Source organism: Pecten maximus, chromosome 3 (genome assembly GCF_902652985.1).
Source record: "Pecten maximus chromosome 3, xPecMax1.1, whole genome shotgun sequence".
Classification (NCBI taxonomy): Eukaryota; Metazoa; Mollusca; class Bivalvia; order Pectinida; family Pectinidae; genus Pecten; species Pecten maximus.
Window position 1 is genome coordinate 23,317,886 of NC_047017.1, and position 22,617 is coordinate 23,340,502.

The window sequence follows — 22,617 nt, forward strand, 5'->3', positions numbered from 1 at the left end:
TATTACTAACCCTAAAGCATGTTCTATGCATGTTGGCACAGGTAGGTAATCAGGATAATGTCAAACATGATTTATTCAGACGTAGGTAACTCGGATTTATCGTATCATTATACACATGAAAACACAGTTTAACAAATAAATGTCTGTACTTCGCCTTAGATTTTCTTAAGTTCCTAGATTTTCACACCAGAAGATCAACACAGCTGTAGGATACCGTTTGGTGCGTCAGTTGACATGTACCCTATCAATAACTCCCATTGATAACGTCTATGTGTTTCATTATTTGGAAGGATAACTAGAGATATTATCGGGAATCGACTTACCCATCTCCTAATATACTGTGTTTCAGTCAACCAGCTCCCTTCCGATAGAATTGCGCCCACAAAAGATACTCTTTTTACTAACTTTAGTTTCGTGTGTGTATATTCATTAAGAAGAGGGATGTTATAAACACTCGAACGTCTATGTGAATCGATAATGACATCCTGCTTATCACAGCTGGCACGGTCATCAGGATATGTATAAATGGATCTGTCATGTTGCTGGCGTATTGATGTTGTTTCCGTGGTCCATTCATGTCCAATAATGAAACAACTTATCAGTATTTTATTGTGTTTTCAAAGTCAACCGATTCTTTAAAACGGCCAATTTCGTTCGTCGATTTATATTCGATGTTTTGTTTGTGTTTCTTGAGTATTGTATGTGTATCTTGTGTATTGTTTGTGTATTGTTTGTATTTGTGTATGTTTGTGTATCTTGTATATTGTTTGTGTATTGTTTGTGTATCTTGTGTATTGTTTGTGTATTGTTTGTGTATCTTATGTATTGTTTTTGTATCTTGTGTATTGTTTGTTTATTGTTTGTGTTTTGTTTGTGTATCTTGTGTATTGTTTTTGTATATTGTGGATTGTTTGTTTATTGTTTGTTTATTGTTTGTGTATCTTGTGTATTGTTTGTGTATCTTGTGTATTGTTTGTGTATCTTGTTTATTGTTTGTGTATTGTTTGTGTATCTTGTTTATTGTTTGTGTATTGTTTGTGTATCTTGTGTATTGTTTGTTTATTGTTTGTGTATCTTGTGTATTGTTTTTTTTATTGTTTGTGTATTGTTTGTGTATTGTTTGTGTATTTGTTTATTGTTTGTGTATTGTTTGTGTATCTTGTGTATTGTTTGTGTATTGTTTGTGTATTGTTTTTGTATCTTGTGTATTGATTGTTTATTGTTTGTGTATCTTGTGTATTGTTTGTGTATTGTTTGTTTATTGTTTGTGTATCTTGTGTATTGTTTGTGTATTGTTTGTGTATTGTTTGTGTATCTTGTGTATTGTTTGTGTATTGTTTGTTTATTGTTTGTGTATCTTGTGTATTGTTTGTGTATCTTGTTTATTGTTTGTGTATTGTTTGTGTATCTTGTGTATTGTTTTGTATCTTGTGTATTGTTTGTTCGTCTAGGCATACTAAGTAACAGAAACAACCTAAAATACAGACAGAACAACGAAACCGTAATTCTAAATAAAAGTCGATAGAACGAAGGAAAAACTTGAGCAAAACTATAATAACGCCAGGTGTTCCGGAAGGGTAAGAGTCTTATGCTTCATCGCGGAGACCTGTTATATTATCTAAGGTCAAATTCGGGTTTAGTCACGTTCTTAAAATGAGAACTTGAGTAGTAACAAATGGACCACTAGATATTTCAACAGACACCGAACACGTGTTCCAATTGAAATTATGATATCGACCATAACGTTTTTCCCATAGTCTTCATATAATTATTCTGGAAATTGGTTCGTTCATATATATATTATTGGGTATGGCAGATAAAGTAGAGGTAAAAGTGGATTACACTGATAGGAGAGAAAAAAAAGAGAGAAAAAAAATCAAACACAATCTTCAAAAGCAAAAGCTCTTTTGAAAATTTCTGGTGAGTGGTGACCAATACCAGTATTTCATAAAGGCATTTCTAGAAGGGTCTGGTCACCGATGTATGCATGAAAATGGATGGAAATCAACGTGGATTTAAGCCAAAAACCATTGAACCCTTCATCATAGTTGATATTTGGTACACTGGATGTATCCATTTAAAGTTTCTCGTCGTTATGGGCATCATTCATTTATTGAACACCTCACTTGCATAGATTTGTTGGAACTTATCGCCTTCATTTTCCAATATCAATGACATCGCTTGGTATTACATGACAAGTACAGCTGAAATAACAAGCAAATAACAGTAAGTTCCAATATTAACTTTTTTGTTTCACTAATGTTATGGAATTGCTTGAAAACTAAACAATGTCAAGAGAGACATTAGGAAAAGAGTGGGACGGCAGAATGTTATAAATTGTAAAATGTTAATGCCAATAGGAAACATTGGTTTATTATCATAAGACAATTCAAACTGAAACAAAAACTTCTTCAGATATAGCTAGAGTTTTTATTTAATGTAATACGTCATTTATTTTAAAATAGCGTTGGCAAGCATTCAAATATTGTTTATTTTATGTCCCCGGTATGTTTCTCCATGTACAAGTCTGAAAAAAGCTGACTGGGAGTTTTTCAAAAGATTTTCTGGGGAGTCCAATTCGACCACCCGACCCTGGTCCATCACCAACACTCGGTCGCTGTCCATTATGGTGTTGATACGATGGGCAATGGTTAGCACTGTACTGTCCTCAAATTCCTGGCGGATTGTCGCCTGTATCAGCATGTCTGTCTCCAAGTCTACACTGGCTGTTGCTTCATCAATACACAATACCTGTAATGGATGTCAAATATCATACGCCAAGCACGCCTGTTAGCCCCTGGCCATACATCTGTAAACTTACTTGTATGTATATTTTATACATTGAACAGCTATACATGTTTATGTCGATGAAACGTCTACTTTCAGAGTAACACAACGGTTAACGGTTTTTGTGATTCCGGTGGAAATACTTATTTTTAAACATAAGTCATTGCATAAAAAATTGTTTATAGCATAAAAAATAGTTTATCTATAGCTGTTAGTAAATACTATACAACCTAACCATCCTATTCATACGGAGTTATAGAACCTGACATGGGTTTGTACTGTGGACAGGGATATGTCAACCCGAGTGTAAGAGTTTAGATCGTCAACATGAAGCTTGAAAAGAGTTGTCGGTGTCCCATAACGAAATGGGTCTTACCTTGGCTTTGGTGAGGAGTGCCCTAGCCAGACACATGAGTTGTCTTTGTAGAGATATGTCTTACCTTGGCTTTGGTGAGAAGTGCCCTAGCCAGACACATGAGTTGTCTTTGTCCCACAGAAAAATGCCTCCCTTTTTCGGACACTTGTCCCTCGAGTCCTCCGAGTCTATTGACTGGCTGGCGGAGGTGACATTTTTCTATGACTCCCAAAATTTCCACGTCACTGTAAGAAGAGGTGGGGTCTAGATTCTCCCTTACAGTACCACTGAAGAGGAATGGGTCCTGAGGAATCACAGCGAGGTGGCGTCTGAAGAAAAAAATGCTTACTAATACAGGTAAAATTCATTCTCTCGAACCCACTATTACTTAAAGTAAATATTCAGTTCCGACAGTAATTTTTATACTAAATAGCCTCGGCTACCTCGAATACTTTCGGATATCTCGAAAACAATTAATCGACTTCGAGATAATGAGGTTCGACTGTTGAGACCAGTGTTTAACATAGTAGCTATAATATGAACGTGTACTGGTGTTATTGCATGAACCCATGCATAAATGTTTGCCTCTTTTTTTCTCAAGGTTGGAGTTTCATGTGCGTTGAACTTCTTTGTAAGGTCAAAAACTAACCGATCATTTTGTTTTAATAGATGTAGCTATGTTAAGAAATATAGTGGTAAAGAACAAATAAAAAATATAGAGAAATTGAAGAGAGTCAACGTCTTTATTATCAACAATACTTTTATCTTTTAGATAAACATTTAATTTTGTATTAAATATCTATATTTACATCGCCAACATCTGTCAATATCGCTGCTCACATGATTTTCATGGCGTCGTAATTACAATTTATCATAACTTTAATTCGATGTTTAACTGTCATGACAATATAATATTCAATCGAACCTGGTTATGTCAAAGGTTATGACAGAAATTTATTATATATAATATTTTTCTGTCGGAACTTTATCATTTCGACTTAAGCAGAGTCGTCCAGTTTTCAGAGCTCGAGATAGCGCAGTTTGACTGGAATTATTGTTCTGATTAAGCAAACTTTGACGTATGTTACAGTTAACTATATTGTCTGTTGGTAAGCAGGAGAACAAAGGAATTCCTTGTCAGCAGCCTTAGCTTGTTTCTGCTGTGTAAAGTTACCATATCAGTATATAGATATTCCCCAACATATGACGGTTGTTTATCATACGTTTATCTACCTCGAGTTCGTTAATTTTTCAAATGTTTTCAAATGGTTTTAGATGGGCGACTAATATCTAATGGAATATATTTGTAAATTATTGAATTTACGAAATGAAATATTAATAGGCCGACCATTGTTTTTGTGTGCTCTTAATAGAAAAAAGGTATTCAAAGACGACCACGTGAAGTCGAACGCCACTGCTGTATAATAGACTTATCATTGCCAGATTCAATTATGGACAACTAGATAAAGTTGTATATCGATATATTCAATCAAATGTCTGCACGGTTACACAATGGACCAAGAGTTGAATAATGCAGCGTATTGTTGTAGATACACACACATATATATATATATACTGCATATCAAAATATCTTTATCTACAAAATTCGTGTGTAATTCTCAGGTACTTAATTATTATTTAAGGAATAACTTTACTCAGTGTGACAATATTTAATACAATCATCGTTTTATTGACTAGAACTAAATTATCCACTTTGTTCCTAACCTGACGTCTTTGAGATCCAGTTGTTGTGTGTTCACCCCGTCAATGGTAATGTCCCCAGAGCTTATCTCTACAGTACGGAACAGTGTCTGGAAGATACTAGACTTCCCGGAACCAGTCCGCCCCACAATTCCCAGCTTCTCTGCGTGTCGTGTGCAAAATGTAACACCTTTCAGGCACGTTTGGTAGACCATCACGGTACTTCATGTAGACGTCACGGTAGCTTACTACACCAGCAGTAGGCCATGAACAAGGCAACTGTAGTACACATCCAGAAATTGATTCATTCGTACATATGATCTTAATTGGTTTCTTTTGAAATATGATGCAGTTCAATACATTTTTGGCTTTAATGTATCTTCTTTTTCAATTTGTACTGAAAGATGGTAATATATTGTATAATATTGTTCATGTCCAATTAATCAATACAATTTTGTATGTTACATAATTAAACAACTAATCTAAGTACAATGTAAAAAGCTATGTGATAAATAGAGTGCTGGTATGTTTCAGATCAATAACTAACTGATTTTAATTAACAAGGTATCGCCTACATTTCACATTGGCTGTTTCTGTACCCACGTCAAATTTCAGGTTTCCTTTCACTATATCTATTTCTCAGGTAAGTACTTTGCTGTTTTATTTAGTGAGGTTCAAATGATGATAAGAACACGCACCTGTGTGCTGTTGACACGTAATTGTGTACCTGTGTTACTTACCTGTGTGTTGATGACACGTAATTGTGTACCTGTGTTACTTACCTGTGTGTTGATGACACGTAATTGTGTACCTGTGTTACTTACCTGTATGTTGATGACACGTAATTGTGTACCTGTGTTACTTACCTGTATGTTGATGACACGTAATTGTGTAACTATGCTACTTACCTGTATGTTGATGACACGGAATTGTGTTACTGTGTTACTTACCTGTATGTTGATGACACGTAATTGTGTAACTATGCTACTTACCTGTATGTTGATGACACGGAATTGTGTTACTGTGTTACTTACCATTGCGCCTCTCCATCTCTCGCTTGGAGTGTCCTCTACATACTGCTGTATTCTCTCAACACTCAATATCTCTTTCTCTGTCTCCGTGACACACCAAACCATTCCTTCCAAAATATCAGACAAGTTCAAGATACAGGAAATAGCTAGGCCCACGGCACCTGTAAGGATCAGACAACGATAGAATTTAGAAGATAGCTAGTCTTACGACACCTACAAAAAGCTAACATTAAGAGCATATAGAATACTGTAAACGTGGAAATTTACGCGAGGGGAAATTTACGCTAACTACGCTTAGTCCTTTTGATCGCGAAAATTTCCCCATGCGTTATCTTTTGATATCAAATTGTGTAATCTCGAACTACAAACGAAGGTGGATCGATCGCGAAAATTACCCCTCCGCGTATAGTTTACATATCGAAATCGCGAAATTAACCCCTCGCGAAAATAACCACGTTTAGAGTGCGGCACTTGCAAAGTTTTGACAACATATACTGGATAAAGCTCGTCCTACGGCTGACATCTTTTCAATTCTAACAAAAAATACAGAGCTTGCCATACGACACCCATGCAGTCATTGGCAATGAGTTCTTCAAGCATTTGAGAGTTCGATCTTTCAAAGTAGCTAATAGTGAGAAGCGGATTTAGCTCTTTTAGAATGGATTCCTAAATAAGCAAAGTTTATTGATGGTTCGAGCAGTTGTTCATTAAAGCTTTTATGCAAACTTCCTACTACCGCCGGTACCATTCTTAGCATTTTTAAGTCAGGGCTGCAGTCTTATTGAGATACTCTTTTCTCTGTCAGGGCTGCAGTCTTATCGGGATACTGTTTACTTTGTCAGGGCTGCAGTCTTATTGGGATACTGTTTACTCTGTCAGGGCTGCAGTCTTATTGGGATACTGTTTACTCTGTCAGGGCGGCAGTCTTATTGGGATACTGTTTACTCTGTCAGGGCGGCAGTCCTATTGAGATACTGTTTACTCTGTCAGGGCTGCAGTCTTATCGGGATACTGTTTACTCTGACAGGGCTGCAGTCTTATTGAGATACTGTTTACTCTGTCAGGGCTGCAGTCTTATTGAGATACTGTTTACTTTGTCAGGGCTGCAGTCTTATTGGGATACTATTTACTTTGTCAGGGCTACAGTCTTATTGGGATACTGTTTACTCTGTCAGGACTTCAGTCTTATTGAGATACTGTTTACTCTGTCAGGGCGGCAGTCTTATTGAGATACTGTTTACTCTGACAGGGCTGCAGTCTTATCGGGATACTGTTTACTCTGACAGGGCTGCAGTCTTATTGGGATACTGTTTACTCTGACAGGGCTGCAGTCTTATTGAGATACTGTTTACTCTGTCAGGGCGGCAGTCTTATTGAGATACTGTTTACTCTGTCAGGGCTGCAGTCTTATTGTGATACTGTTTACTCTGTCAGGACTGCAGTCTTATTGGGATACTCTTTTCTCTGTCAGGGCTGCAGTCTTATTGTGATACTGTTTACTCTGTCAGGATACTATTTACTCTGTCAGGACTGCAGTCTTATCGGGATACTGTTTACTCTGTCAGGGCTGCAGTCTTATTGTGATACTGTTTACTCTGTCAGGATACTATTTACTCTGTCAGGACTGCAGTCTTATTGGGATACTCTTTTCTCTGTCAGGGCTGCAGTCTTATTGTGATACTGTTTACTCTGTCAGGATACTATTTACTCTGTCAGGGCTGCAGTCTTATCGGGATACTGTTTACTCTGTCAGGGCGGCAGTCTTATTGAGCTACTCTTTTCTCTGTCAGGGCTGCAGTCTTATTGAGATACTCTTTTCTCTGTCAGGGCTGCAGTCTTATTGAGATACTGTTTACTCTGACAGGGCTGCAGTCTTATTGGGATACTGTTTACTCTGACAGGGCTGCAGTCTTATTGAGATACTGTTTACTCTGACAGGGCTGCAGTCTTATTGAGATACTGTTTACTCTGACAGGGCTGCAGTCTTATTGAGATACTGTTTACTCTGACAGGGCTGCAGTCTTATCGGGATACTGTTTACTCTGACAGGGCTGCAGTCTCATTGGGATACTGTTTACTCTGTCAGGGCTGCAGTCTTATTGAGATACTCTTTTCTCTGTCAGGGCTGCAGTCTTATTGAGATACTCTTTTCTCTGTCAGGGCTGCAGTCTTATTGAGATACTGTTTACTCTGACAGGGCTGCAGTCTTATTGGGATACTCTTTTCTCTGTCAGGGCTGCAGTCTTATTGAGATACTCTTTACTCTGTCAGGGCTGCAGTCTTATTGAGATACTCTTTTCTCTGTCAGGGCGGCAGTCTTATTGGGATACTGTTTACTCTGTCAGGGCTGCAGTCTTATTGGGATACTGTTTATCTGACAGGGCTGCAGTCTTATTGGGATACTGTTTACTCTGACAGGGCTGCAGTCTTATTGGGATACTGTTTTCTCTGTCAGGGCTGCAGTCTTATTGTGATACTCTTTTCTCTGTCAGGACTGCAGTCTTATTGAGATACTGTTTTCTCTGTCAGGGCTGCAGTCTTATTGAGATACTGTTTACTCTGACAGGGCTGCAGTCTTATCGGGATACTGTTTACTCTGTCAGGGCTGCAGTCTTATTGGGATACTGTTTACTCTGTCAGGGCTGCAGTCTTATTGGGATACTGTTTACTCTGACAGGGCTGCAGTCTTATTGGGATACTGTTTACTCTGTTAGGGCTGCAGTCTTATTGGGATACTGTTTACTCTGTCAGGGCTGCAGTCTTATTGGGATACTGTTTACTTTGACAGGGCTGCAGTCTTATTTGGATACTGTTTACTCTGTCAGGGCTGCAGTCTTATTGAGATACTGTTTACTCTGTCAGGGCTGTAGTCCTATTGGAATACTGTTTACTCTGTCAGGGCTGCAGTCTTATTGAGATACTGTTTACTATGTCAGGGCTGCAGTCTTATTGAGATACTGTTTACTATGTCAGGGCTGCAGTCTTATTGGGATACTCTTTTCTCTGTCAGGGCTGCAGTCTTATTGAGATACTGTTTACTATGTCAGGGCTGCAGTCTTATTGAGATACTCTTTTCTCTGTCAGGGCTGCAGTCTTATCGGGATACTGTTTACTTTGACAGGGCTGCAGTCTTATTGGGATACTGTTTATCTGTCAGGGCTGCAGTCCTATTGGGATACTGTTTACTCTGACAGGGCTGCAGTCTTATTGGGATACTGTTTACTCTGACAGGGCGGCAGTCTTATTGGGATACTGTTTACTCTGTCAGGGCTGCAGTCTTATTGAGATACTCTTTTCTCTGTCAGGGCTGCAGTCTTATTGAGATACTCTTTTCTCTGACAGGGCTGCAGTCTTATTGAGATACTCTTTTCTCTGACAGGGCTGCAGTCTTATTGGGATACTGTTTACTCTGACAGGGCTGCAGTCTTATTGAGATACTCTTTTCTCTGACAGGGCTGCAGTCTTATTGAGATACTCTTTTCTCTGTCAGGGCTGCAGTCTTATTGTGATACTGTTTACTCTGTCAGGATACTATTTACTCTGTCAGGACTGCAGTCTTATTGGGATACTCTTTTCTCTGTCAGGGCTGCAGTCTTATTGTGATACTGTTTACTCTGTCAGGATACTATTTACTCTGTCAGGGCTGCAGTCTTATCGGGATACTGTTTACTCTGTCAGGGCGGCAGTCTTATTGAGCTACTCTTTTCTCTGTCAGGGCTGCAGTCTTATTGAGATACTCTTTTCTCTGTCAGGGCTGCAGTCTTATTGAGATACTGTTTACTCTGACAGGGCTGCAGTCTTATTGGGATACTGTTTACTCTGACAGGGCTGCAGTCTTATTGAGATACTGTTTACTCTGACAGGGCTGCAGTCTTATTGAGATACTGTTTACTCTGACAGGGCTGCAGTCTTATTGAGATACTGTTTACTCTGACAGGGCTGCAGTCTTATCGGGATACTGTTTACTCTGACAGGGCTGCAGTCTCATTGGGATACTGTTTACTCTGTCAGGGCTGCAGTCTTATTGAGATACTCTTTTCTCTGTCAGGGCTGCAGTCTTATTGAGATACTCTTTACTCTGTCAGGGCTGCAGTCTTATTGAGATACTGTTTACTCTGACAGGGCTGCAGTCTTATTGGGATACTCTTTTCTCTGTCAGGGCTGCAGTCTTATTGAGATACTCTTTACTCTGTCAGGGCTGCATTCTTATTGAGATACTCTTTTCTCTGTCAGGGCGGCAGTCTTATTGGGATACTGTTTACTCTGTCAGGGCTGCAGTCTTATTGGGATACTGTTTATCTGACAGGGCTGCAGTCTTATTGGGATACTGTTTACTCTGACAGGGCTGCAGTCTTATTGGGATACTGTTTTCTCTGTCAGGGCTGCAGTCTTATTGGGATACTGTTTTCTCTGTCAGGGCTGCAGTCTTATTGTGATACTCTTTTCTCTGTCAGGACTGCAGTCTTATTGAGATACTGTTTTCTCTGTCAGGGCTGCAGTCTTATTGAGATACTGTTTACTCTGACAGGGCTGCAGTCTTATCGGGATACTGTTTACTCTGTCAGGGCTGCAGTCTTATTGGGATACTGTTTACTCTGTCAGGGCTGCAGTCTTATTGGGATACTGTTTACTCTGACAGGGCTGCAGTCTTATTGGGATACTGTTTACTCTGTCAGGGCTGCAGTCTTATTGGGATACTGTTTACTCTGTCAGGGCTGTAGTCTTATTGAGATACTGTTTACTCTGTCAGGGCTGTAGTCCTATTGGAATACTGTTTACTCTGTCAGGGCTGCAGTCTTATTGAGATACTGTTTACTATGTCAGGGCTGCAGTCTTATTGAGATACTGTTTACTATGTCAGGGCTGCAGTCTTATTGGGATACTCTTTTCTCTGTCAGGGCTGCAGTCTTATTGAGATACTGTTTACTATGTCAGGGCTGCAGTCTTATTGAGATACTCTTTTCTCTGTCAGGGCTGCAGTCTTATTGGGATACTGTTTATCTGTCAGGGCTGCAGTCCTATTGGGATACTGTTCACTCTGACAGGGCTGCAGTCTTATTGGGATACTGTTTACTCTGACAGGGCGGCAGTCTTATTGGGATACTGTTTACTCTGTCAGGGCTGCAGTCTTATTGAGATACTCTTTTCTCTGTCAGGGCTGCAGTCTTATTGAGATACTCTTTTCTCTGACAGGGCTGCAGTCTTATTGAGATACTCTTTTCTCTGACAGGGCTGCAGTCTTATTGGGATACTGTTTACTCTGACAGGGCTGCAGTCTTATTGAGATACTCTTTTCTCTGACAGGGCTGCAGTCTTATTGAGATACTCTTTTCTCTGACAGGGCTGCAGTCTTATTGGGATACTCTTTTCTCTGTCAGAGCTGCAGTCTTATTGAGATACTATTTTCTCTGTCAGGGCTGCAGTCTTATTGGGATACTGTTTACTTTGTCAGGGCTGCAGTCTTATTGAGATACTCTTTTCTCTGTCAGGGCTGTAGTCTTATTGGGATACTGTTTACTCTGTCAGGGCTGCAGTCCTATTGGGATACTGTTTACTCTGTCAGGGCTGCAGTCTTATTGAGATACTCTTTTCTCTGACAGGGCGGCAGTCTTATTGGGATACTGTTTACTTGCTCAGGGCTGCAGTCTTATTGGGATACTGTTTACTCTGTCAGGGCTGCAGTCTTATTGAGATACTGTTTACTCTGTCAGGGCGGCAGTCTTATTGAGATACTGTTTATCTGACAGGGCTGCAGTCTTATTGGGATACTGTTTATCTGTCAGGGCTGTAGTCTTATTGGGATACTGTTTACTCTGACAGGGCTGCAGTCTTATTGGGATACTGTTTACTCTGTCGGGGCTGCAGTCCTATTGGGATACTGTTTATCTGTCAGGGCTGTAGTCCTATTGGGATACTGTTTACTCTGTAGGGGCTGCAGTCTAATTGGGATACTGTTTACTCTGACAGGGCGGCAGTCTTATTGAGATACTCTTTTCTCTGTCAGGGCTGCAGTCTTATTGAGATACTGTTTACTCTGACAGGGCTGCAGTCTTATTGGGATACTGTTTACTCTGTCGGGGCTGCAGTCCTATTGGGATACTGTTTATCTGTCAGGGCTGTAGTCCTATTGGGATACTGTTTACTCTGTAGGGGCTGCAGTCTAATTGGGATACTGTTTACTCTGACAGGGCGGCAGTCTTATTGAGATACTCTTTTCTCTGTCAGGGCTGCAGTCTTATTGAGATACTGTTTACTCTGACAGGGCTGCAGTCTTATTGGGATACTGTTTACTTTCTCAGGGCTGCAGTCTTATTGGGATACTGGTAACTCTGACAGGGCTGCAGTCTTATTGAGATACTGTTTACTTTCTCAGGGCGGCAGTCTTATTGGGATACTGTTTATTCTGTCTTATTGGGTCTTAGTTAACCCCAAGAGTGGAATGAATGGTATGCGGATTTTCATCTTGAATATGCGATCCTAAAACACGTTTTTCTAACAAACCATTATGTTTGATTTCTATAAATTCTTTATACACGACTATTCCCCATTCCAAACTTAAGGAACGCCTTTGTTGTTAATGATGATATTTTCCAATAAAAGCGAACATTATTATAAGAAGGATGCTGTGAACTTCATGGGGGCGTATTTCGTTAATCATACGAATATAAGATCGTGAAAATGATTTAATTTCTGATCGACATCATCTTTGTTGATGTTGGTGACCAGATCTTCAAACAGACTATTGGCATTCTCATGTCAACAAACTGTGCCCCTCCGTTTGCCGACTCAGTTGTTTTTGTTTTCTTGAAACGAGGATTATCGTTTTGAAGGGCTGATGGGAACATATAAAAAGCTCTGTGTAAAGTCCATCTATTTTCATGTGTTATCTTTATATAACAAAAAGAAAAACAAAAACACAAAAAACAAAAACAAAACAAAAAAAACAAAAAATCGTATTACTATGTCGATCGGGCATAACCCGAGTAACTTGAAATCAAAGACACTACTGACTCTTCAACATCAGCCTCTTACCTTGAGCTTTACATACAACGCAACCAGTAGAGGAAGCTTACAAAATAAGCTGTATGATTAGTGTAGCGATTTCAATTTCCCAACTGCTAATTTCCCATTTCTAGATAGTAACATGTCAGCTTTTCTACCTACATGTATGGTGCTTACATGTCACATGTGACTCGATATTCAAGACCTTCTTTCCATTATCATGATTTCCGTGACAGATGTCGACCATTAACGGAAGAGTGATCAGAACATAGATCCGAGAGGTGGAGATTGATGAAGAACATATGGAAGTTTTATGGTCGACATCAGGATTTCGTTCAGGAAAATTCTATGAATGATATGAATATGAAATAAGTCTCGATGTTTGTTGATATGCTAGCTGTTCCGTTGTCACCACCCTAGTTTTTACATTTTGATAGTGTGATAACTCGGATTTAAGCTAGATTTGTATGGCGGGTGTCGTCGTGAACTAGATTTGTATGGCGAGTGTCGAAACACCTGGTTTCATTCTCTTTTAAGGGTATCCATGCAAATCTATATTGTTGCTCCATTTTTGTCCTCGTTTTATTATTTTTGACTTATACAATTATGGTTTCGGTATTATGTCGGTTTTTCTTGGGGTTTTTTATACGTACCTGGGTCGATACCATGGATACTGTGTTCCAATACTGCTAGAATTGCTATCCCTGTAACAAGGACATTTACTACCATCTGTGTCTGTACCCACAACCAATTCCCGATATTAAGGGCCGTATAATGGGTCTCCAACCATTTGTCCACGCATTCAATGTGTTGGTCTTTGAATCTATAATAGAGTAGATCATATCTAAATGTCTATCTATTCAATTATGGAGTTCATTAAAACAGGTATTCGTGGATCATCCCAGTCACTTACAGTAAATATTTGGAAAAGGGTGAAGAAACCTTAACTATTTACTAAAACAATTAACTTGTTTTGGTAAACATAATGCATATCATGACCCCAGATAGTATCTTAGCAGATGTTATGCTCGGTATGTTAGGGGAATGTCGTGGTTACTAGTGCTTCCAATATTCATTTTCCGTAAATTTGTAGTAAAGGTTCAGTTCACAATTTAGTTAGTTGAAGGAACATTATTTTACTCAGTACGTACATCATGAAAACATAACTAGGCAGTCTTGGTAATGGACAGTAATCACTCATTGAAATGTAATGGTTATACACGTTTGAGAATCACAATATAACTTTTAGCTTAAAATACACACTCGTAGTTTTAATCGAAAACTTTTATTAATTTTTTTCGTTCAAAAACTGACTTCTAATCGCCGGTGTAGCGACGTCACAAAAACGAGATTAAACACCGGCCTAATACAGAACAGCTTACCGTTCAGTGTCACGGAATGCTCTAATGGTTACTACTCCTGAAACAGTTTCCGAGAATTGTGAGAAGATCGGGGAGCGACTATGACTTGAAATTCGTCTGACCTCTCGAGACGTATGACGGTATATATCCTGTCAACAAACAAAATGCGAATCAACGGAAGGAAAACGTTTGTCGGTTACACATATGCGGCAAAAAATCGTTTTTCCTGTACGCCAGATAACCTGTACTCTTGTCAGCCACTCTCACCGGAAAACCTTATCTCTTGTCAGCCACTCTCATCAAATAACCTGAACTCTTATCAGCCACTCTCACCAGATAACCTGATCTCTTGGCGGCCACTCTCATCAAATAACCTGAACTCTTATCAGCCATTCTCACCAGATAACCTGATCTCTTGGCGGCCACTCTCATCAAATAACCTGAACTCTTATCAGCCATTCTCACCAGATAACCTGAACTCTTGTCTGAACTCTTGTCAGCCACTCCCACCAAATAACCTGAACTCTTGTCAGCCACTCCCACCAGATAACCTGAACTCTTGTCAGCCACTCTCACCAGATAACCTGATCTCTTGTCGGCCACTCTCACCAAATAACCTGAACTCTTGTCAGCCACTCTCACCAGATAACCTGAACTCTTGTCAGCCACTCTCACCAAATAACCTGAACTCTTGTCAGCCACTCTCACCAAATAACCTGATCTCTTGTCAGCCAATCTCACCAAATAACCTGAACTCTTGTCAGCCACTCTCACCAGATAACCTGAACTCTTGTCAGCCACTCTCACCAGATAACCTGAACTCTTGTCAGCCACTCTCACCAGATAACCTGATCTCTTGTCAGCCACTCTCACCAAATAACCTGAACTCTTGTCAGCCACTCTCACCAAATAACCTGAACTCTTGTCAGCTACTCTCACCAGATAACCTGACTCTTGTCAGCCACTCTCACCAAATAACCTGAACTCTTGTCAGCTACTCTCACCAGATAACCTGATCTCTTGTCAGCCACTCTCACCAAATAACCTGAACTCTTGTCAGCCACTCTCACCAGATAACCTGATCTCTTGGCGGCCACTCTCACCAGATAACCTGAACTCTTGTCAGCCACTCTCACCAGATAACCTGAACTCTTGTCAGCCACTCTCGCAGATAACCTGAACTCTTGTCAGCCACTCTCACCAAATAACCTTATCTCTTGTCAGCCACTCTCACCAGATAACCTGAACTCTTGTCGGCCACTCTCACCAGATAACCTGAACTCTTGTCAGCCACTCTCACCAGATAACCTGAACTCTTGTCAGCCACTCTCACCAGATAACCTGAACTCTTGTCAGCCACTCTCACCAGATAACCTGAACTCTTGTCAGCCACTCTCACCAAATAACCTGATCTCTTGTCAGCCACTCTCATTGACCCAACCTTGTCCGATATAGAAAAATAAAATAGTTGAATACCTGTATTTTGTAGTAAACCGCTGTCACAGGGATCAAAAGAATGACGAACCAAGGCATGCCGTAAATCACGATAGATATAGTTCCAACGACTCCAAACATCTGGTATATTACAGCATCAATCGTGTCATTAATGGAATCGTCAATGATTCCCATGTCAGACGAAAAGCTATTGAGAATTCTGCCAATGGGAGTGACATCAAAGAACGACATTGGTGCCTGGTAATAAACATTAAACAAATTCATACTTAACGGGATTTAAATCACTTATAAAACGCTATCTTCCGAAAAAAACGCAAATGACAGCGTGTTACTCGTGTCATTTTTATGATAATCAGTTCATTATTTCCAGACCATTTCGTATCTCCTTAAAAACGAGTATTACATTGCATTACGATAAAGATACTTCAATACTAAAAACTTCAGCCTACCTTGAATACAGTATTCAGTAACTGGTTATGCATGGTCCTAGCCATATTTGATCCCCCGTATACTAACAGCGCTTCTCTCACAAACAACATGAGGCCATAAAGAGCGGCGATGCACCCATACACTGTCAGGTAGTAGAAGACACTGGATTGCCTGGCTGTCACGCTCTCATCGGCGTCGTATAAATCATACTATTTGATGAAAGCTGAAAAAAGCAGAAAATAACATATTTAACTTTGTGTATGTATTAAATTATATAACATTCACGGATATAAAAGCAAATTTAAGCGTGGACTCGATGGGAAACTCGTTTTATGTGTTTAGCATCCCACCTGTTTGGCGAAGTCATGTTGTCATGGAAACAGCTATATCCGGAAGCGGAAGTATTAGTGATAGTCAACGTCGATCCAGATACCCAATGAGTTAGCCACCATCCGTTTATCTTATCCAAAGCTGCAATAGGTATATGTACATTAATAGTATTCAATGTAACTTAAGTAAATAATCAAATGCTTAATGTTATATCCATATTCACGTTTAAGTGTTGTTACTGGATATTAAAAAGCTTTGTTTTACCTTCCATGAAGACAGCAGAGAGGAGCAGGGCTATCGGCATCCATTTACCCAGCGCTGACAAGAAAGCCTTGAACACACGTGGCTTGATTTCTTCGGTAGCTCTCATTTCCTCTCCAAGACTTCCGTCATAGTCGTTGTCGATGTCATCGCATTCAAATTCAGTTTTGTTTGATAATGGGTTATGTTCAGCAAATGTTATATCGTCAAGAACTTCCGATGGAGCACCTGATTAAACAAGATATAATGTAAATAGAGGTAGTCCCTTCTCAGAGTCACCCTGCTTGGACATATCACTTTTGAATGATGGTTATTGAACTTACCTATTTTGGAAATGCCTCCATCATCCATTACAATGATTAGATCTGCTTTTCCAAGAAATTTCACATGATGTGTACAGAGAATTCTTGTCTTTTTTTGTAGCAATCCCATAATGCACTTGTCATATATATGCTGTGCCACATGACTGTCCACTGCTGCTAGGGGATCGTCAAGAAGGTAAACATCTTTATCCTGGAAAGGAAATAAACTCGTGAAATACAAGTATATCCAACATTATCCTTATTAGTTGTAAAAGTTTAAGGCAGGTAATATCAGACCATATTTCCTGCTTAAAACCTAAATAACGAATTTGGCATACTGCTAAACCTATTTTAACTGAAAGCTAGTGTCTAGTGAAAATCAAGTACCCAATAATCTTTTTATTCCATATATTCTTTTTTTAGAAATGTGTGCTGTTTAGCAGAATCGGACAGATTTTGTCACCCCTGTAGAAGTATTCATTGCACGCGACTTTATATTACCTGCACGTGACTTTATACTACTGGTGAAGGATCGAAATATGGTTATTTTTGTTGTTGTTTTTTGTTGTTTGTGTGTGTTTGTTTGTTTTGTTTTTGTTTTGTTTTTGTTTTTTTGTTGTTGTTTTTTTTGTTTGGGGGGGGGGGGGGGGGGGGGGGATCATATTACGGTAACAAGTTCATTAATACCCTACCTGATAAATTGCTCTCGCGAGTGCTAGCCTAGATTTTTGACCTCCACTTAAAGTAACACCATTTTCACCAACTTCCGTCTTGTCTCCAGCAGGTAAAATCTAAAACAGGTAATAGATACACCCATTGGTCTATAACATGAATATACTTAGTGATTATATTTAACTATAGGAAGCATGTTCCCTGTATTAATTAGAACAGGCAATGTCGTGTGTCACTTCCACAACAATGCCAACAAATGTAAAGGTACCTGTATGTCTTTCTGTAATGATACTGCATCAAGAATCTCAGCATATTTCTTGGAGTCGAATTGACTGCCAAACAGGACGTTGTCTCGTATAGTTGCCTGCTGTATCCATGGTTCCTGACTCGCCAGGGCAAATCCTTGATCGAGGTTGGATACAGAAATACGTCCGTCCTCCCTAACCATCTCGGCCATCACAGCGTGCAGGAATGAACTTTTACCCGCACCTACTTTACCGATCACCCCTATGAACTGGCCCTGCAAATGCATCGTTTTAAAGTTTAAAATAATTTAACAAAATAATAGATAAATATCTATACTGTTTATCAGAAATACATTCAACGTTAATGTTGTACAAGTTTTATACTCACTTTTCTGATATCGATAGTAATATTTTCCAGAGTTAACGTTCTTGACGGGATGATTTCCTCCTTTGATTTTGCGGTTTCGATCCGACTTTCGATTGGTACAGAGTTTATCTCCTCGTCCCATGTAAATTTCCCGCAATTCACTGATATCACCTTTTTAGAATTGTTAGATTCTAAAACCAAATAATGTAGATAATTTTGATTACAGATAGATACAAATGAAAAGATAATAATTCATTATTCAAAAATAAAATTTAGATTGTTTTTTTTTTTTTTTAATTTATCTATACTTGATTTTGGTTTCTTTACTTTACCCTGTATTCGTTGGTAGTAGATATCGAGATCAATATCCTGTAACGCTACAAATTTCTCTATCCTTTCAAGGGAGGTAACTGCTTCTATAATACGATTGAACGCCATGGGAAGTCGACGCGCTGATGCACTAATTTTCATAAATACGGACGCACAAGTAAACATCTACAACAAAAATAGATATATCAACTGATGTCAGAATATATCCACATATATAATACAACGAATTCTTTCTCATTCTTTAGAAACCACAAAGTAAAATAATAATATAATGTTTGTGACTGTCTTTTAATTATCCAAACCTTAGAGGCCGTTAATGTATGTCCTAGTATAGAATAGACGCTGAAGGTCAACAAGGTCATTAGGATAGGGGCCGATATCCACAGGTATTCTATGATGGCACTAAGAAGTCTTTTCCACTTAATGGTTTGTAGCTCCTCCTCACGCAGTTTATCAATCACCGATCGAAAGTGATGCTCCCAAGTGTAGAACTTGATAATCTTTATTCCACAAAACACTTCATTCATCATCTATTTTACAACAAAGAAATTTATTGATAAAGGTGATTTAAAGACATGATAAAAACAATGGTATCATAATCGGCCAGAAGACGAACTACATGGATCGTGTAAAACGCTAAGTATCATATCAACTTTCTGCATTCAAGTATGATAGTTTTGTTTATTTCAAAGAGAGCAAAGAAACCAAATCAAACATTACAAACGTCCAAGATTTAACCACATTTTGTGACCCCAAAGGTGGAATATTCCTAATCTACATACATACATGAAGAAAGAATCTAAAGAAATACCATATCAAGAACAAATTTCGGTTAAAAACCCTCTCAACCATTCATTTTCTTCAATTGTTTTAGTATTTTATCAGACGTTTTTACCAAATATACTAATACTTTTCGAAAAGATACCCTGTAGCCTTTCAATTTATTGCTGGTACGCTACATGTTTCTACTGAATACATATATATTTAAAAGTCCAACTTTTATAAAACTGACACCGAAGATGACGGGTGAAAGATGTGAACACCAGAATACAACGATGTAAGATTTGCCAACGCCCCCCCCCCCCCCCCCCCCCACCTGAACGCAGTATACTTATAGGTCACGTCGTCAAACATAATTACCTTCATTCTCCGATCCTTTTGTTCCATAAGTGTATTGCTGAGCGCCAACTGCTTTGTTGTTGTTATCTTGCTTAGAGGAATAATTAGCAAAGCGACAATCGGTCCTCCAATGAACGCAATTCCAACCAGGTGGTACAGTATATATATACATATAATGATTTCAACAGGAATTATCCATATCCGATGAAAATATTCTAAAAAGTCTACTACTCTGTCAGTATCCGTTCCAAGAAAATTAACCATTTCGCCAGTGCTGAATTTAGACAGAGAGACAGTATTCATCCTTAAAACCTTCTGGTATATAGTTGTCATTATTGAAATCCTAACTTTGCAATAGACATGCATATTTATACATTCAAAAATGCTATCGAATAACGCCTTTCCTAAAAGGGACATACAAAAGGCAAACACACAGCGATAACCATAGTATGCCGGTTCGTCATCATTTTCAAAAAATGATATCAACATTCCTAGTGAGATTGGACAGGCGAAAAGAATGAGCTTGTGCACGAATTCCAGTATACCACATCGCAGGTAGAAATCCATACCATAGGCTTGGTGTAGTGCCTTCTGTAATGTGTTCTTCCGTCCATTTGGACATTTAGTATTGCCCTGCAAAATCTCCACGAATCGGTCATGCACTTTTCTCCCGTTTAGACTATTTGGCATTGCGAACATGTCTTTGGAGGACAGCGTGGACCTGTTCCGTCCTTTATCCAGTAGTGGCCGTACCCAACTAAACGTAACCAGTGAGAACAGAGAGACACCATCCTCATTCAGACGAGATCCTGCTGCAGCACACGGGTCCTTCTTGTCTTTGTTTTCGTGGATCAGGGTATGTTGTTTTCCCTGAAAGTATTTGAGTTTCAGACGATGTATGAGATATATACTAATTATAACTATAAATGAATAAATGACCGTATAGTTTATATCCTCGAGCTTTGGGTCCGTAAATAAGTCGTGAAAAACGGAGAAATCCACTATTTGTGAAACTGCCGTTTTGCCGTCTTTGCAAGTTGAAGTGTTCCTGTTGACGTGCGGAGATATTAGGGATTCCATATCTGCAGACACATCGATTTATCTGAAAAAAGGTAATGTTAAATTAAATAAGAATAGCTAAACTCGTTTAATGACTTTAATTTTGTTTCATTTCGTCAGAAAAATGAATGTGTTGATAGAGACTTGCCTGTCGAGTGGATTTTTTTAAATACGGCATCTGTTTGGTCGAAGTGAGATATGTTGTTGACAAATTGACAAGGAGATATGTTGTGGATAGAAAGGCTAGGATATATGCTGTTGATCAATAGGCTAGGAGAAATGTTGTGGATAAATTTGCAAGGAAATATGTTGCGGATAAATAGACTATGAGATATGTTGTGGATAGAAAGACTGGGAGTTATTTTGTGGATAAATAAATAGGCTCTAGGGGATATGGTGTAGATAAATAGGCTGGGAGATATATTGTGGATAAATAGGCTAGGAGATATGTTGTGGATAAATAGACTTTGAGATATGTTGTGGATAAATAGTCTAGGAGTTTGTTGTGGATAAATAGACTATGAGATATGTTGTGGATAAATAGGCTATTAGATATGTTGTGGATAAATAGGCTAGGAGATATGTTGTGGATAAATAGGCTATTAGATATGTTGTGGATAAATATGCTTGGGGATATGTTGTGGATAAATATGCTTGGGGATATGTTGTGGATAAGTAGGCTTGGATATATGTTGTGAATAAATAGGCTATGAGATATGTTGTGGATCAATAGGCTATGAGATATGTTATGGATGAAAAGGGTAGGAGATATGTTGTTGGTAAATAGGCAAAGAGATATGTTGTGGATAAATAGGAAATATGTTTTGTATTTATTATAAACGATCTGGTTTTAATGTTGAAATAAAGGCACCTTATTGACAGCTGGTAGATATTTAAAACTTAACTATCCCATGTGAAGCTGAAGATTTCCGCACCTGGGAAAATGACAACAACTGAGTTCCAAGAGCATCTCTTGTTACATTCAATGTACCGAACATTGTATAAAAGAGTTATCTCCCTTCACTTAAGATTTACATTTTGTAAAACATTTGACCCATATATAAATGTTAAGCATGGTTTAATGGAATATGACAGCATTTTTATATTCCTCGACGAAAACTAATTTAAATTATTTATAAAATATCTAAAAGATAAAAGTACGTGACTGTAACATATATATGACCGAGGGTTGTGCAATACACTATATATCTCTACAGTTAAGAAGGATCGCCTTTATCAGATATATCTTAACTATGTATGGGACGATCGTCTCCTAATTGTGTGATTTTGGCTTAAAACTTTAAGCAAATTCATCTTTACAGCAAAACTGATTTCTGATTCTCTGAATAAGTTGTTAGGGAGTAGTTGATTAATGCTATTACAGAACAATACTTACAACATGTGTCCTGAAGACAGACCCTTTAAGCATGTTTACCCGGACGTCTTCAATGGAAAAATATATAGTAAAAGATGCATAGTGCAATTTTACTCTTTGGTTCAATAAATTATATCATTAGAAAATTAATACTTACAAGGTAGTCTTGGTCAGAATTAATACATATGTAGTTGTACCTGTGCCCCTGATTTCTGATGAATTCCCATAAATAAAAAAAAAACCGAGGCTTTTATACAACTAGCATCTTATCTCTACGTAGTAGTTGTTTGACCACAGGAGTGCTGGATCTGTTGACAAGGTCCATGTGTTACAATTGATTGTGAAATATGTCGGAGCGATCTATCTCATTGGCAAGGTCGCTTATACTTTTCAGTACGAAAGTGGAGACTTGCTCACACAAAACAACTCTACTTTG

At 38.6% G+C, this 22,617-nt stretch overlaps 2 protein-coding genes across 2 annotated transcripts; both read right to left on the minus strand.

Moving 5' to 3' along the window:
- Positions 1 to 2,351: 2,351 nt before the first annotated feature.
- Positions 2,352 to 5,988, minus strand: LOC117323617 (multidrug resistance-associated protein 7-like). Its single transcript, XM_033878935.1, has 4 exons — positions 5,878 to 5,988; positions 4,868 to 5,122; positions 3,228 to 3,471; positions 2,352 to 2,751 (listed from the first exon to the last, which is right to left on the minus strand). Exons 2-4 carry the CDS (start codon positions 5,056 to 5,058, stop codon positions 2,479 to 2,481), a joined length of 708 nt encoding a protein of 235 aa, XP_033734826.1. The 5' UTR covers positions 5,059 to 5,122; positions 5,878 to 5,988; the 3' UTR covers positions 2,352 to 2,478.
- Positions 5,989 to 15,772: 9,784 nt separating this feature from the next.
- On the minus strand, positions 15,773 to 20,837 carry LOC117323616 (multidrug resistance-associated protein 7-like). The gene is made up of 11 exons (XM_033878934.1): positions 19,769 to 20,837; positions 18,931 to 19,158; positions 18,631 to 18,793; positions 18,320 to 18,489; positions 17,955 to 18,206; positions 17,707 to 17,805; positions 17,036 to 17,225; positions 16,716 to 16,940; positions 16,472 to 16,592; positions 16,142 to 16,344; positions 15,773 to 15,929 (listed from the first exon to the last, which is right to left on the minus strand). Exons 1-10 carry the CDS (start codon positions 20,825 to 20,827, stop codon positions 16,326 to 16,328), a joined length of 2,526 nt encoding a protein of 841 aa, XP_033734825.1. The 5' UTR covers positions 20,828 to 20,837; the 3' UTR covers positions 15,773 to 15,929; positions 16,142 to 16,325.
- Between the last annotated feature and the right edge of the window lie 1,780 nt (positions 20,838 to 22,617).

Bases quoted from the DNA above. Each gene is read 5' to 3' on its own strand.
- LOC117323616 (XM_033878934.1), bottom strand. From the start codon at position 20,827: ATGGAATCCCTAATATCTCCGCACGTCAACAGGAACACTTCAACTTGC. The intron at 18,490-18,630 runs GTAAAGTAAAGA...ATTTGGTTTTAG, and splicing joins CTACTACCAACGAATACAGG to AATCTAACAATTCTAAAAAG. The intron at 16,941-17,035 runs GTAAGTTCAATA...TTGTTTAATCAG, and splicing joins TGGAGGCATTTCCAAAATAG to GTGCTCCATCGGAAGTTCTT.
- LOC117323617 (XM_033878935.1), bottom strand. From the start codon at position 5,058: ATGGTCTACCAAACGTGCCTGAAAGGTGTTACATTTTGCACACGACAC. The intron at 3,472-4,867 runs GTTAGGAACAAA...TTTTTTCTTCAG, and splicing joins CTGGATCTCAAAGACGTCAG to ACGCCACCTCGCTGTGATTC. The intron at 2,752-3,227 runs GTAAGACATATC...CATCCATTACAG, and splicing joins CACTTCTCACCAAAGCCAAG to GTATTGTGTATTGATGAAGC.